Source organism: Spodoptera frugiperda, chromosome 10 (genome assembly GCF_023101765.2).
Source record: "Spodoptera frugiperda isolate SF20-4 chromosome 10, AGI-APGP_CSIRO_Sfru_2.0, whole genome shotgun sequence".
Taxonomy (NCBI): Eukaryota; Metazoa; Arthropoda; class Insecta; order Lepidoptera; family Noctuidae; genus Spodoptera; species Spodoptera frugiperda.
Window position 1 is genome coordinate 10293969 of NC_064221.1, and position 16918 is coordinate 10310886.

The 16918-nt window shown below is 37.7% G+C and overlaps 1 protein-coding gene across 1 annotated transcript; it reads left to right on the forward strand.

Annotated features, from left to right (window-relative positions):
* The first annotated feature begins 170 nt into the window (after nucleotides 1-170).
* LOC118277512 (glycosylphosphatidylinositol anchor attachment 1 protein) lies at nucleotides 171-16719 on the forward strand. The gene is made up of 11 exons (XM_035596343.2): nucleotides 171-584; nucleotides 1015-1134; nucleotides 1558-1717; nucleotides 2061-2351; nucleotides 6630-6744; nucleotides 7212-7302; nucleotides 7727-7970; nucleotides 11501-11836; nucleotides 12632-12917; nucleotides 13650-13830; nucleotides 15017-16719. Exons 1-11 carry the CDS (start codon nucleotides 336-338, stop codon nucleotides 15113-15115), a joined length of 2172 nt encoding a protein of 723 aa, XP_035452236.2. The 5' UTR covers nucleotides 171-335; the 3' UTR covers nucleotides 15116-16719.
* The last annotated feature ends 199 nt before the right edge of the window (nucleotides 16720-16918 follow it).

Here is a 16918-nt window from a genome sequence, read left to right on the forward strand (position 1 = left end):
TGGAACTAAATATAGCTAGCACTTACGCTATTATTTCTCCTAGGAACACGGCCGAACTCGCTGGCCGAAGCTAATATTTTAATAACAATAATATTATTTTACATTCCATTTCGTCCATAAATAAGTTGTCATGACACTATGGTACGGCTACTAAATGTCAACTGTCAGTGTAATTGACAGTTGACACCTGCTGATAAATAAAAGATATTGGATGAGCGGCGTTTCATTTGATAAAAGTCTTATTCAATTCTAATTGTAATGACTAAAAACTAATGAAATTTGTACTCCATCGGTTATAATTAAAGCTGTGAACTCATTTAGTAGTTTATAGCAAAATGGGTCTATTATCAGACCCTGATGTTGGTTCTGTGAAGTGGGTGAGGGTGCTGAAGAGAGTGCACGGTCCTGTCTGCTTCCTATGCTATGTTGGTGCCCTGGTATGGTTTGTCCTGCTCGGCCATAGAGAGTTCAATAACGAGACTTATTTCTCCGAGAATGCTTTACTTCCTGGCTTGGTGACCAATGAATTCAATGCAGAGCAGACTGCAAATCAATATTTCAATGAATTACATTCGGAATTACAGGTGAGAAATGAATTAAACTTTTCTAATGTATCGATAAGAAAATATAGAAGTTTAGTAAATGTTTTGTTTGATAAATTGCAATGAATCATGTACAACAACAACAACCGAGAGATGTACTATGTAGGTATGCTACGATGTAATAACCAAGCTGTGAAACTATGTGATCGTTTCTACAGGTACTTGGAGTACAGAGGATTTGCCTTCAACAGTTTTCTATTGGCAGTCAAAGACTTAAATAAGTTTTTAAACTGACATGGTCATTAACACAAGAATTGGAACTTGAAATGGGATATTTACCATGTTTTTCAATTTCTGTGAGTTTCCAATATTTCGGCACTGTTGCAAGCGCCATGATCAGTTTATCCATGATCATGGTGTTTGGAAGAGAGAATTGAGAATGGCGATAAAGATTTAAATGATAATATTTCAGACAAACTATGAAGAGACGGATGAAATGCCGGTGCCATGGCTGGTGGGGATGATGTCACATATACATTTGGAGGTTTACACACACAACTTTACTCTTCGCTACCCACTGGGGAAAGGACAAGTTAGTTTTATCATAATCATACCTTCTCTAATAATATCTTCTGATTTATTTCGTTGCGGAATCCAAGACAGTAGTTAATCTGATTCCCTGGTATGCCAATGGGACTTCAATGTTCCAGTGTTTTCATAGTTATAACTACTGTAGATCCTGGCTTACACGAGTTGCAGCGGTTTTGGGAAAGAGTGACGGGCTTGTTCCATAAAAAAAGTATACCTTATTAAATAGTCTTGCAATACTTGTAAAATTTCTCTGGTGTGTAAGAATTTGAACTTTGAGTTTTGTATTTTAAAAAAGTCCTTTGAATAAAATAAATGTATGTAATAATTTTCTATATTAAACTATATATAATTATATCTAATTGTGCAGAGTATCAAATGTCAATGAATTTTCACATTTATAGTTGACTTGTAATTTTTTTATCAGGTGTTCAAAGGTACCAATGTGTATGGTATACTGCGAGCTCCTCGTACTTCATCGCTTGAGGCTATAGTAGTGTCAGTGCCATACAGGAGTGTAGGATCTCATCAGAAGACCACCGTGGCTGGCATAGCACTTATGTTAGCATTCGCCAAGTTTGCAAGACGTAAGTACTACATATAATTTAATCATGGATCTAACTGCACAGTTGGTGCGGTGGCTGGGCAACTGGCTGCCGTGCAACGTGTAGCAGGTTCGATTCCCGCACGGAGCAACTCTTTGTGTGATCCACAAATTGTTGTTTCGGGTCTGGGTGTCATGTGCATGTGAAATTGTATGTTTGTAAACGCACCCACGACACAGGAGAAAATCCTAATGTGGGGCAACGTGTTAAATCGCCAAAAAAAAAAAAAAAAACGTTAAACTTTTTTCAATCTATATGTTTATTTACATTTTTTTTGGAAAATATTGTATTACATTGTTTTTAAATTCAGCTGTTTCTTTTTCAGCACAAAAATATTGGGCCAAAGACATAATTTTCCTAGTCACACAACATGATCAACTAGGAATGCAGGCGTGGCTGGAAGCTTACCACGGTTTGCACAGTGAAGCTGAGCCATTCCACGCTAGCCTTGGTAGTTTCTGGAAGCCTGGTACTCCCAAGTTTACCATGGATAGTTTCTTGCCTAATATTCCGTTTAGAGGGAGAGGTAAAAAGCCTTTGAATCCTGGGACATTGAAAGGGAGGTCTGGATCCATTCAGGCTGCTATTCTTTTGGAATTTAGCTCTCCAAAGATAAGTAAGTGGTAGTTAGATAATTATTATGTAATATATAATTGACCAACGATCACCGCACGGCTGGTGCGGTGGGTGGGCAACCAGCTACCGCGCAATGTGTAGCGGGTTCGATTCCCGCACGGAGAAAATCTTTGTGTGATCCATAAATTGTTGTTACATGTCTGTCATGTGTATGTGAATATGTGTGTTTGTAAATGCACTCACGACACAGGAGTAAATCCTAGCGCAAAGCTATGATTGTCAGCGTTTTTTTAAATAATATATTATTCCTACTCCATTATCATTTAAGTATGATATTGTTTGTATAACTGAACATTGGCTGAAAAGTTATCAAGCAGAATCTATTAATTTTAAAAACTATTGTGTTGGCAACTTTTTTTGCCGTCAATCAATGATACATGGTGGTAGCTTGATCTTAGTGAAAGAGTCAGTGAAATATAAAGAAAGACAAGATATTACATTACTATCAGTAGAGCACACAATAGAGTTGTCCTGTGTTGAGCTGGATAGGCATATTGTAGTGTGTGTTTATAGGCCTCCTATTTTGCAGAATCTTAGTATTTTCAATTCAGTAATGGAAGATGTACTACAGAAAACATGTTCCAGTAGTAAACATGTTATAGTATGTGGCGATTTTAATGTTGATCTCCTGGAAAAGAACAATAATTGTACTAATTTGTTGAGTCTCTTTAAGTCATTTGATTTGTCTAATATTTTCCTAGAGCCCACCCGAGTAACATCCACCTCGTCGACATGTATAGATAATATTTTTTGCAACTGTGATTATTTACATAAGGACATTGTAAATAGATTACCATCTGATCACAGTGGGCTGACAGTCAACTTTAACACGGTCACAACTGTACAAAATAGGGAAATTATGTTCAGACAATTCACAAATAAGAAAATTGAGTTATTAAATCACAACTTAAAAAATGAATTAGGCAACCAAATACATGATAATGAATACCCGAGTGAGATTTATGACAACTTATTATCCATTATTAAAACACAGTATGATAAATTGTTCCCTTTAAAACGTAAACACATTCAATGTAAGTTTGTTTTTTGTGACTGGGCTACACCAGGTATTCGTATAAGTAGGGAAAAGTTGTTTGAACTTTACGGCATGAAACCATTTAATAGTAGTGAGGCTTTCCACAGTCATGTCTCCAGGTACTCAAAAATATTTAAATCGGTTTGTAAGCATGCTAAAGCACTTCATATTAGCAGTAAAATTAAGACCGCGGAAAACAAAATAAAAACTACCTGGAATATAATTAATAACGAGACAGGTAGAAATAAACCACGTAATGTTGAATTTAATTTAAATACTGAAAACGGACGCATCAGTACAAATTTACAAGTTGCTCAGGAATTCGAAAGTTTCTTTAAGAATATTCCGCTAAAAACTACGGAAGCATTGAAATCGTCTCCATCTCTTTCTATCGAGCTTCTTAAAAGTAATGTTAAAGAATGCACTTCTGATTTCCGATTTCAATACACAAACCCACAAGCAGTCATCAAAGCATTCAAAGATATTAAAGTTAAGTCGACTGAAGATCTCTGGGGAATGTCGGTTAGGATATGTAGGTCTTTTATAGAGACTATAGCGCCTCATCTAGCTTTAATTTTTAACAAAAGTGTAGATCAAGGAGTTTTTCCAAATTTAATGAAACATTGTAAAGTAGTTCCATTATTTAAATCCGGTGATAGTGCAGAACCCAATAACTATAGGCCGGTCTCTATTTTACCAGTACTCAGTAAAGTATTTGAAAAACTGATACTTACTCAGATGCTGCGTCACTTTAACATGAATTCTATCTTTCATGATCAACAATACGGGTTTACCAAAGGACGCTCTACTACTGACGCGGGGGTAGCTCTGATTAAACGGATTTTCGCCTCGTGGGAAGAAGCTCAGGACGCTATCGGAATATTTTGTGACCTTTCGAAGGCATTTGACTGTGTTGAGCATGGGACTTTGTTGCTGAAGCTAGAACACTACGGCATTCGAGGGGTATCGCTAAATCTATTAAAGTCATACCTTCAGGATAGGCAACTTAAAGTTCAAATAAACAAAGTAAACTCACATGGGGCTAGCGTATCTATGGGTGTACCTCAGGGATCAATACTAGGTCCATTCCTATTTTTGGCATATATAAATGACTTGCCCCATTTATTCAAAAATGAACCTCAAATGGTATTATTTGCTGATGACACATCACTAGTTTTTAAAATAAACAGACGAACAAATAATTATGACGACGTAAATGATGCTCTAATGAAGGTTCAGAATTGGTTTACAGTCAATAACTTAGTCTTAAACGATAAAAAGACAAAATGTATTAGATTTGTTTTGCCAAATGTTAAAAGTAATAAATGTGACATATTATTGAATCGTGAAAAATTAGAATTTGTAAAAGAGACTACTTTCCTGGGAATCACCGTAGACGACAAATTGCAATGGGGTCCTCACATTACATCTCTAGCGGGACGATTAAGCTCTGCAGCTTATGCTGTCTGGAAAATCCGACAGTTAACCGACATAGACACGGCAAGACTAGTGTACTTCAGTTACTTCCATAGCATCATGTCGTACGGCATTTTACTGTGGGGACAGGCTGCTGACATTGAGTCTATTTTTATTTTACAAAAGCGCGCCGTCAGAGCTATCTACAATCTTGGTCGTCGCGAATCTCTCAGGGAAAAGTTTAAGGAGATCAATATTATGACCGTTCCATGTCAATTTATCTATGAAAACATTATGTATGTTAGGAAAAATCTAAACTTGTTTGACAAAGTGTCTGACAGACACAATTATGAAACTAGACATAAGGATAGATTGAGCCAGCCATTCTTTAGATTGTCAAAAATAAGTAAGTCGTTCATGGGATTCGGTGTTAAATGTTATAACAAAATTCCAGAGGAAATAAAACACCTAAATGAAAGACAATTTAAATTATGTATTAAAAAAACGATGTGTAGATTAGCATACTACAAATTGAATGATTATATAGAGGATAAAAATGCTTGGAGGCAGGCTGGTCCAGCTCCACAGGGTAACGAAAAAATAAAGTAATTCCAATAATGTAATAATAAAACCATGTTATTTCAATTTGTTCTGTTAAATTAGATACAATCATTGTAAATGTGAGAGCCCTGTAATTAGCTAAAACTGTATTAGACTAGTAGAATGCACTTGTGTCAGCTTGGAGTTGTCATGCTCACTCAAAGGTCTCATTGGCGGTGGCACGGGCATTGGATCGCTCGATTCCCTGCAACATGGTTGAGTTGGGCGGTGCTGGTGTACGTGTCATGTTCGTGAACGGGCGCTGTCAACTGGGACTGGTCAGCTCCAGACTGCATTAAGATTATTGTCCTCAGGGTTATTTTCTTTTTCTATCACTTTGACTAAATATTAGTTTTACATTGTTCTCACATAGTTGAAGCAATCGAAACAATGTAACCATGAATTGTATTGTGAAACTGATTGGAAAAGAGTAACCTATGGAGTTTCTTGCTCGTTCTTCTCCATAGGAATCTACACTTTGGAACGAGCAAATAGCTTCACTAGAGGACTGACCGACAGACTGACATTATTAATATTATTATATTTGCTTTGACGTTCAAAAGTGCCTTCCTGGTCTAATTGAAATAAATAATTTTGACTTTGACTTTGACTTTGACTTTGACATTGTTTGAGGTAGTGCTTGTTTGAAAATAATGAAAGAGCATCATAAGCCGTAAATAAAGCATCATTGTTATTAAGAAGTTATTTACAGTTACACCTCGCTTTGCACACGATTTTCTTTGTTACTGCTATGTATTTGTAGTTGGTATTGTGAAATAGAAGATTCCGTGAAGTGATTTCTATGGCATCAAAATATGTGTTATACTGTACCTTTCCCTTGGTATATCAGTTCTATTTTTATTATGTTGTTCAATTTTAGGGTTGATTTTTGAAAGAAAGAAAGAAAGAAGGAATATTAATGATTTATTTAGCATCGAGCATGATGCACAAAAAATAAATAAATAAACAAACGATTTTTCTAATGCCAGATAAGTTTAAGTGGAATAATTACGAGTTTTTCCACACTAAAACTATCTGACTTCAATATTATTCTATGAATACAAGTTGCCTGTTGATTAAAAAATCGGCTCTTAACTTTATACTTAATTTGTTTAGTTATTTATTTTTTTATAATGCCGACGTTTGCCCAGTCTTGCCTGGTGATGTTGTTTAAATAAAATTAATGTCTTAAATTTTTTTTTTCAGAGTATGTTGAGGTGAAGATAGAAGGTTTGAACGGTCAGCTGCCTAACTTGGATCTTGTAAACTTGGTTCACAAGCTGTGTCAGAAGTCAGGGATACATCATTCTTTTGGAAAAAGGTAATTATTGCGGTATGTAGTGTAGTGGACAGAAATCCTTTGTTTTTTGCAGATCCTTCAAAACAATCTCGACTACAGTTTTATCTGCTCACCTAAAGCAAATTCATACTCTTAGTATGAATTTACTTTACGTTTGAAGTAATCGAAACTTGAGTGCGTTCGGCTTTCTGGTTGGTTGGTTTATTAAAGCCGGCCAATCAGAGCGCCGAACGCTTTTTCGAAGCAAATTCGTACTAAGGATACAGATGGGGCTCAAGTAACATGACCGTATCTTTGTTCAATCCCTGTAGCTACCGAACATTGAGGGTCCAAAGACATGTATTACCCATACTTGCGATATAAACTATGTTCATTTGACTCTACGTTAGTAAACAGTTATTCGACAAGAGGTCTTTCGCTACACTAGCGATGCCAATAAATCAATTTGTAGTAGCCCTCATTACTTGAAAATTGAATATGATTTGCAGTTACTCTTGGATCCGCGGCCGCGACAGTATGGACGACTGGAAGAACGGATTCTGGACCATGTTCGAGATGATGGTCGGCCAGATTGATGGGGTATGTCAGTTTGTGAAGTTGTCTATCAGTTAAATGATATTTATTTCTGTAAATAGGTTATAAAATAACACTTTTACACGTCAAATATATAAGGCATTTCCTATCCGACTATTCTGAGAAGAAATGCCGAAACAAACTCAGAGGTTTGAGGAGTTGTTTAGTTTATAATTATATTACGATACATATTTTACTTTGTAAAGGGTTGGAGTGGCGGATTGCCTAGCGGGTTACCGGGGCTTCGGCTCGAAAAGCAATAGCAATAGGAACGGGGCGGTTTTTAGTCAGTAAGAGTATCACACATAAATAAAATATCATAAAAATCCGTTCAATAGTTTTAGCGTGATTGACGGACAAACATCCAAACATCTAAACAAACCAGCTTTCATTTTAAGTGTTATAAAAAACCTCTCTCTTAAAATTCCAGGTGCCAGACGGTAACCACGGCCTCTTCCATCGCTTCGGCATCGAGGCGGTGACACTGGAAGGCCGCGACGAGATGGACCCGGGCGGCAAGGTGCCCCGCGTCAACACGCTCTCTCGGTGCAACTTCTACAAGCTGGGCATTGCGCTGGAGAGCATACTGCGGTCGTTGAACAACCTGCTCGAGCGATTCCACCAGAGCTACTTCTTCTATATGCTGGCTTCTACTCATCGGTTCATTTCTATTGGTGAGTATCTTCTAAAGCAAGCCTTGTTACCCGACTGCGCCAGAAGGAGGGTTATGTTTTTCTAGAGTATGTATGTATGTATGTATGTATGTATGTATGTATAATTGTTTGGCACGCTCTGCAGCCTAAACGGCTTGACGGATTTTGACTTGAGAGGTGTCGTTAGATTCGTATTTACTGTGAGAGTGACACTGGATATATAAAAATAATAAAAAAACAAAATGGCGGATTTTTGGCGCCAAATTCGAATATTGCTCACTCTCTAGCCTGAACGACTCGATGGATTTCCGCTTTATAGGGGTCGTTTGATTCGTATTTACTGTCAGAGTGACACTAGATATATCAAAATGAAAAAATAATAAAACTAAAAATAAATAAATAAAAAAGTAATTTAAAAAAACTAAAAAACCCGACTGCGTTTCTTTATAATATTAAAATGAAAAAACCCTAAAACAAGAAAGTAATCGTAAAATTTAAGCAGTCGGGACCCATTCTAGAAAGCAAGCCGTATGTGCCCTCACAACGTATTTATATTTAGAACGGGTCCCGACTGCTTAAAGGAGAAGGGGACTTCTCCATACATTTCTGGGCCCAGGTGTTAACTGAATCAAACTAGCCTTATTTGTTAGAGGATATAATAACAAGCCCTCACTGAAAATTTGGTGAAATTTGGCTATCCAGGAATCAAGTTATATGTACCTAATGTAGTAAAAGTGAGGTTATATTATAACATTGCAGTTTTTTGTGTTTTTTATGAAATACTTTTGAATAGTTTTGGTTGTGTTATGGTTTTAAGCAAGGAGCGTGTGTGACGGTTCGAAGATCTGACACGTTTGGCTCTCCAGCGCCCCGAACAGTCGCTACAGTCGAAGACAAGTTTTTACATTCAATATTCTGTACTTAGCGCCTATGCACACCACGCTTTTTATACGCGCCGTCGACGCGCGTTTCCAAAACGCGCGTCGACGGCGCACTTCCGCATCCGCTACACACGCGTGTCTGTATCGCTACAAACGCGCGTCGACGGTGCGTTTTTCTCCTGCAGAACAGTTTGTTGTCGTTTGTATCGATACAAATGCACGGCACCGGCGCGTTTAAAAAACGTGTTGTGCATAGGCCCTTAGAAGCAGTAGGCACTAACCTTTTAAAAACTAAAAAAGGGACAGGAGGATATATAAATAAAACACCAATATTAGTATAAAATATGTATTATTCATCTTCAATAATTAGGAGAATGTCATCTTAGAATTGTGTAGGGTGTCGGGGTACGTATATTTTCTTGGTATCTTTCCCAACTGAGATACCATATTATACAGGCTGAGATGCACGCCACTGACGAATAACTGATAAAATCGCCTCATCTTCTGTTACTGCGACCAGTCGCAATCGTACAATTTACACAGCGATCCATGTCGTCAATATCCGATTGATAGGCTTGTTGCAGTTGTCCAAAATAGAGAGTCAGGTAATTTAAAGATTCAAGATCCGTTAAAAGTCCTTTATAAAGCCGAGGTCGTGGGGTTAAACAATAAAACATGGAAAATACGTGCGCACTCAGAACGAAACACAACGAACGAGTGTCATCCAAAGAGTATAGGGAAAGTGTCATCTGTCAATCGGTGACTGACTGAAGTCAGACAGAAGTGTTTTAAGAAGTTTAAATCACAGAGTACGTTATACATACATTATTTTACATACATTATTACACAACTTAATTTAAGTTTTCTCGCTTCCTAGATAGAAACAAGGTACCATATTTTGTGATTTCCCTTAGAAAAATATGACGGTTTTTTTAATATATATTTCAACTAGTTAACTGTTGGGCCCAAAAGTCCCCTTCTCCTTTTACGATTACTTTCTTGTTTTAGGGTTTTTTCATTTTAATATTATAAAGAAACGCAGTCGGGTTTTTTAGTTTTTTAAATTACTTTTTTTTTTACACTAGGGTTTTCTTTTGGGGTTTGGGTTTATAAACATAAGTACAATTACACAGACAGAATAACAATGTATGTAGTTTTTTTATGGTACCCGTTTTATGGTAGCCGGTAAACGGTCTAACGGATCACCTGATGGTAAGCAATGGCTGGCGCCCATGGACACACTAAATGTTTTTTTTTTTTTAAAACGTTTTCCCACTTTGCGATTTTCTTCTGTGTCGTGGGTGCGTTTACAAACATACAAGTTCACATACACATGACACTCGGACTCGAAACATCAATTTGTGGATCACACAATGAGTTGCTTGGTGCGGGAATCGAACCCGCTACCCGTTGCGCGGCAGCTTGCCCAGGCACCGCACCGTGTAGTCGAAATATGAATATAAGTATGAGATGGCCAAGTATCTTTTCTTCTAAAGTAAGCCTTGTTCTGTATTAAAGTTTTCTTCTGGGTTTTGGGTGCCTTTATAAACATAAGTAGAATTACATATACATACCCAGAATAACAATGTATGTAGTTTTTTTATTTATGGTACAGTTTTATGGTAGACGGTAAACGGTCTAACAGATCACTTGATGGTAAGCAATGGCTGGCGCCCATGGACACACTAAATTATTATTTTTTTTTTTAAATAACGTTGCCCCTCATTAGGATTTTCTCCTGTGTTGTGGGTGCGTTTACAAACATACAAGTTCACATACACATGACACCCAAACACAAAACAACAATTTGTGGATCACACAATGAGTTGCTCGGTGCGGGAATCGAACCCGCTACCCGTTGCGCGGCAGCCAGTTGCCCAGCCACCGCACTAACCGTGCAGTCGAAATATGAATATAGAATGAAATGACCAAGTATCTTTTCTTCTAAAGTAAGCTTTGTTCCGCATTAAAGTTTTCTTCTGGGTTTTGGGTGCGTTTATAAACATAAAAGTAGAATTACATATACATACCCAGAATAACAATGATGGTAGATTTTTTTGTGGTACACGTTTTATGGTAGCCGGTAATTTCTGACGGATCACCTGAAGGTAAGCAATCGCTGTCGCCCATGGACACCCAAAACACCAGAGGCGTTACAAGTGCGTTGCTGGCCTTTTGGGGTTAGGAATTTAAGGGTTGTTGGGGAATCTGGGATTGGGAAGGTCTTGAAGATGGGTGATTGGGCCTCCGGTAATCTCACTTACACAACGAAATACAACGCAAGCGTGACATGTATCTTTTTTAAACTGATAGCTCTATCATTTAGTTGTATCTAATTAAGAGTCAGACTAAAAAGAGAACTAGATTTTTTTAAATGTACACAAGATAATGCTTTCTAACTTTAGGGAACAGAAAGTAAAGTTCCCTAAGAAAAGGAGGATCCTCCGACCAGGCGAGGTGATCAGCCTGGCGGGCTTTCTGCCCAACTGTTGTTCGTTGGGATTTTCTATCCGTGTTAATTCGCATGTAAACTTCATATGTACGATGCAGGATATTTATGACGTCATCCGTTGATTTGCTAGTCGATAGTCTATGTGCGACTTCTGTCGTCTGTCACTTGTCACTTGTCACTTGTCAAACACATACTGAAACGACATTCCTACATTACAGGTCAGTACATGCCATCGCTATGTCTACTATGCGTAGCTATGCTAATCAGAGCATTATCACTATGGGTGACCACCTTACAACAAGATGGCGATTACAACGACAAACAAACAAACAAAACAAATAAAAAACCAAGCAAACACAAGCTGGAGAAAGCTAAAGATTCCGACTCGGAGGAACCAGGCGAGCAGGAAACGAAGGAGGTTACTAAAGTTAAAACTCCGGAGAAAAAGAAAGCCGATATAAACATGAGTGTGTTGAACATCGGCGTTAATTATCTCCTAGTACATCTTATTGGATACGGTGTTATGAACTCACCTTTTATGATGGCTTATTATGGTGAGTTTTGCTTTATTTTTTTACGTTTCAAATTTAAAAATCACTGAACATTAGTACAGTCCTAATATGATAGAATTGCGTGCACATATAAAGGCAAATGAAATAAGTAGAAACGCACGAAAATATGTACTATTTAACCTCTTGTATGCCAGTATATGAGATATATTACGTACTATGGGTTAATATTGATTTTGTGGAACAAATAAAAAAATACCATTTTGACATGTTAATCCTGTTATGAGTTAATTTATAATATAAACAAAATGTACCCTATGCTTTATTCCAGACTAGCTAGATCAGAGCTCTGGGCAAAAAAAAAAACATCCAAATCACCTCAGTATTATTAATATCATGTGACTGGTGAAATAGGGTCAATACTTATAGGGAAAATAGAGAGTACTTGATTCTCGTAAACTTGATAAAAAATAGGTACTTAATTTTTTATCGAAATGTCTCTAAAAATAAGTGAAATTTGAATAGGTCTCGATGTAGGTAGGCAACAGCTGTACAGTGTAGGTACCTATGTATTCTGTGTTGATAGCGCACTGCGCGACCCGTGCGTCCGCGCGGTGTCCAAGTATTCCGCAGTTAAATAAATAAATACTGGACTCTCGGTGTACTGTGTACGAAGTTTACTAAGAAGTTATTTAATATTTCATTTTTATGTTATTTAATTTCATGATATATGTTCGCATACTATCACGTCCTCAAATATTGAAGGTATCTCACCAGTCAGTCTGTATAAGATACTTATTTAATATAGTGCATTCACACTAATATTTTCAATCATTCCAGGTTCAGTATACTACATGAAACCGCCAGAAGTGTCGGTCTACTTCGGTATAATAAGCATAGCAGTACTCCTCATCTTCATAACTCCGTTCCTCCCATACTTGTTGCGCAAGGGCCCCATAAGTTACGAGGAGTTATCTCTAGTCAACATCCTAGTACTGACGGAGTTGGCCACTGTATGTCTGAGTGTTGCTATGCAGAACTTCTCTCTAGGGTTCGCAATGGCTGTTATTTATACTCCTTTGGCTTTGATGACCAGTGTCCACGTTAGAGGGTCTGGGAAAGCACGGTGAGTTATTTTTTTTTGTTGTTGTTTATATTGACTGTTTTCTTAGTTGTGTAAGTCTGATGCTGAGTAAAAAGTTTTTGGGTTTGCTGCTTGAGGCGGGTAAAGCTGATTGGGGTAGGAAAAAAATCTAGCGAAGTTGCTTTGCATTGTGAAATGAAGTCCAATTTATTGTGTTTTTATAATAACTGTCATGAAACATACTAAGAATATATTACGCGTAGAAGCTCGACTAGTTTCAAGTAACACTGGGGCTTCATAATCATAAAATCATATTGTGTTGTAGCACGACGAAACGTCATGCAATCAACTATTACCATCTATTGGTTTACTGGTTAACGGTCGAAGTAACGAGCAGACGGATCACCTGATGGTAAGCAATCGCCACAGCCCATGTAATTTAAGGTACGTTGTTTCACGTGGGATTTCTGTGAGGCCGTGGTATCACTTCAGTCGAGCCCATTCGTGCCGAAGGATGGCTCTCCCACACTTATATGATTACCACATAATAACCCTACTTGGGTTATACTAAAAACAAAATATGATCTTGTAGTTGTTCCGGGGTCAGGTCTGTAACAGGCTAGTAAACGTTTATAACCGATGAGCATGGCTCTCCCACATTTATATGATTTTTTATTTTATTATGTTTATTTTCAGCCATGGTCGTCCCACTGCAGGGCAAAGGGACTTATATGATTACCACATAATAATGTACATACTATTCTTATATTACAGCGCATGTCTCCAGCTCCTGAAGCGCCTAGTCTGCTTACTGGTGCACCCGCTGGTGGTACTCCTGGTATGTATGGTGGCGTACAGCCGGCACCTGGTGGCGGACGAGAGCTGGCTGGCCACGCTCAGCCGCGGCTCCGACGCCGCCATGCAGGCCATCATGTTCTCCGTCGTGGATTCTATGGTTAGTATAAAGGGATATTTACGCCAGAATTTGCCAGTCATACTTTGCCAGACCGGGGAATCGAACCCAAGACCCCTTGCCCCGCAGTCGCACAATTGTGAAATCCGTAGAATAATATTATATTATACCTTTTGCGCTATAACAAGGTGCGGCTGACAGATGCCTGTATGACGTTGACGTCTCTCTTTAGGGATGGACATTAGAAAAATCTTTTTTTATCGCTATCGATACTCGCAGCATACATTTAATTCTCTTTAATTTTTTTATTAAATGTGTGTGTTATTTAGTTGTGCAGTGTAACTACGTGTATATACTTTTCAAAATAAATATTTTATGACCGAGCCCTGAGGTGTTTCAGAGTTTCAGTTTTACAGAACCGTGAAGAATATAAGTGTATATTAGTTTGTATATGTTACTAAAGCAACCACGATCTTTCAGATTAAGTACCACCACGCATTATCAAAGGCGCCTGAAATGTCCTACTACATGTTTGTGCTCAGATAAAGTCATTGTGGTTCGGGCAGAGAGAGCCGCGTCTACAGTAGATTTACCCACATAATTAAAGGTTTTTTAAGAGTGATAATTGAACGACACACGATTTTCGTTTTCTATTCTAAATAAACATCGACTACCTATCCATCGTAGCAGTACATCCCATCACTAAACACGACTATGGATTTACGTTATACGCATAACACTTTACTGTTATTAATCATTGCATTAGATGTTTATTTAAAGAATAGAACATTCCGGTTGGTTTTAATTTAATTAACTACACTTCCGAATGCATTTAACGTGATAGGCATGTGATACAGTTAAAATACTAAGGCATAATTTTGAGATCGCAGCAACTTTCTAGAGTTTTATGAAACGGTTACTGAATCTGTCAGCCGCACCTTGTTACAACGTATAGTGTAATAAACAAACTAATGTCCGCATACTAAAACGGAAATGGAACAATATTTTTCCTGAGAAATACTACCCGGGTCTTTTTAAGGTCAGAGTAAATAGGTACTTTCTAAATCTGTCTGCTCCATCCTCAGCCACATCCAATTGGCCAAACGCAGAATTATCAACGTTAAAAAAAATTATGGTGCTCACGTTGCTTACCGAATTATCGCATTATAATCACGCTTTAAGAGGAAATTTCGTACTTTATAATGAAAATATTTGTCTCTATTTCCAGTTGTACGGGAACTGGTTGTTCAACCTGTCGACCTCCATACTGCTGCCGATATGGCTGATATTCTGGCAGATCCTCAACATAAAGGTCAATGCTCCCTAGACGCCAAAGGCCATTTAGTATTAAATTTGTATATTTTATAAATTCTGTGAGCCCTTGTAAGAACTCTACTTCATTTGGATACCATTGTCGTACGACTAGGTCGCACGCAACCAATGAAATGTAATATATCACTTGAGGGCGTAGTACGGGTTTGTTTTACGTCTTGTTTATGGAATAGGAGGCAAACGAGCAGACGGATTACCTGATGGTAAGCGATCAGCGCCGCCAATGGACACCAACAACAACAGAGGAGTCACAGATGCGTTGCCTTGGTTCATTGGAGCCGATCATTAATTACCCCGGAGTGTTTTGAGTTTGCTTTACGTTTAAAGTAATCGAAACGAGAGCGCATTCGTTGCTCTGATTGGTTAGTTCTCTCGCACTGGCCAATCAAAACGTCGAACACCTTCTCGTTTCGTTTTCGTTTAACGTAAAGCAAACTCATACTAAGGGTACTGCTTGGTCGACTAAACTGAATCAACCGATCAGAGAATCGAACGCCGTCTTGTTTCGATACGAACTCGTATTAAGCCGGTAACAACTTGGTTGCACAATTATCTGGTGGTCGGCAACCAAATCATCTCTAGTGTATCTTTGTCAGACAGTACTATTGTGCGACCTGGTCGAATGACTACAGGGTCTCAATGAAATAGTTACCTATAGGGCTTAAGACTTGAAACGACTTGAAAGTTAGAATTAAAATAATTGACTATGATGTAGACATTTTTTACGAACAAATAATGTAAAGGCGTTTTTGTTTAGAAATATTTCTATTTTAAGGTAAGCGTCCACAGGCCCGCATCGTACGCATCGTACGCATTACGTATGACGTCATCAGTACGCATCGCATGTAGGCATTGCTGATGATGCGGTCCGTACGATGCGGATCAGTGGACGCAGTTGTATGAGTTTCTATACAAGACAAATTAAAATCCGTTGCGTGCGATGCGTACGATGCGGGCCTGTGGACGCTTACCTTGAAACGCCAAGTATGATATATGAAGGCCATAAGGTATTTTTTAATTAATAATTATTTTTTACAATTGATGGCACTTTTTTGTTTTTAGTTTGATTTCTTATTTCTTAATATTGTTATGTAATGTACCATACACTTATGTTATTGAGAAGATTAATATTTAAGTTAATTTTGTTTATTTACTGCATTTAATATGGTTGTGACACAGTATAGTTAAAACAGTAAATATTCAGATCCTGTTTGATTGAATTTTCACTGTTACAACATTCACATTGAATATTTTTGTCGTTTACTGTACACATCAACAGCCTATAAGTAGCCACTGCTGACCAAAGACCTCTTCTCACACGGAGAAGGTTTGAGCATTAATCGCTTGCTCAATACGGGTTGGTGATTTCAAACTTATAATTAGAAATAATAAGCCCAGGTTTCCTCACGATGTTTTCCTTCATCGTTTGTCAGTGGTGTCTAAATAATCTTAGAAAGTATGTACATATAACTCGGAAAAGTCACATTGGTACTTGCCGTTGGTAGGTTTCGAACTCATGATCTCATACGTGAGACGCGGGTGTCTTAGACCTCCGGGCCTCCATCGATTTATACTGTACACACCAAGAGATTAATTACTGTACTCAGATATTTAATGATTACTTAAACTATTCCTTAGTAACGATTTTGCTCCGAAAACTATTGCTAAGGACTGGGTTAAGTAACCATTAAATGATTCTGATAGTACAATATTTAATTATGTTATTTATATTTTATTTATATTTCCTTAGCAACAACAAAGTCATGTCATTGTATATTTATTTTACAATGCATTCCTT

Excerpts from the sequence above, each read along its gene's own strand:
- LOC118277512 (XM_035596343.2), top strand. The coding sequence starts at position 336 with ATGGGTCTATTATCAGACCCTGATGTTGGTTCTGTGAAGTGGGTGAGG. Across the intron at positions 2,352-6,629 it reads ATTTAGCTCTCCAAAGATAA|AGTATGTTGAGGTGAAGATA; the intron begins GTAAGTGGTAGT and ends TTTTTTTTTCAG. Across the intron at positions 12,918-13,649 it reads AGAGGGTCTGGGAAAGCACG|CGCATGTCTCCAGCTCCTGA; the intron begins GTGAGTTATTTT and ends CTTATATTACAG.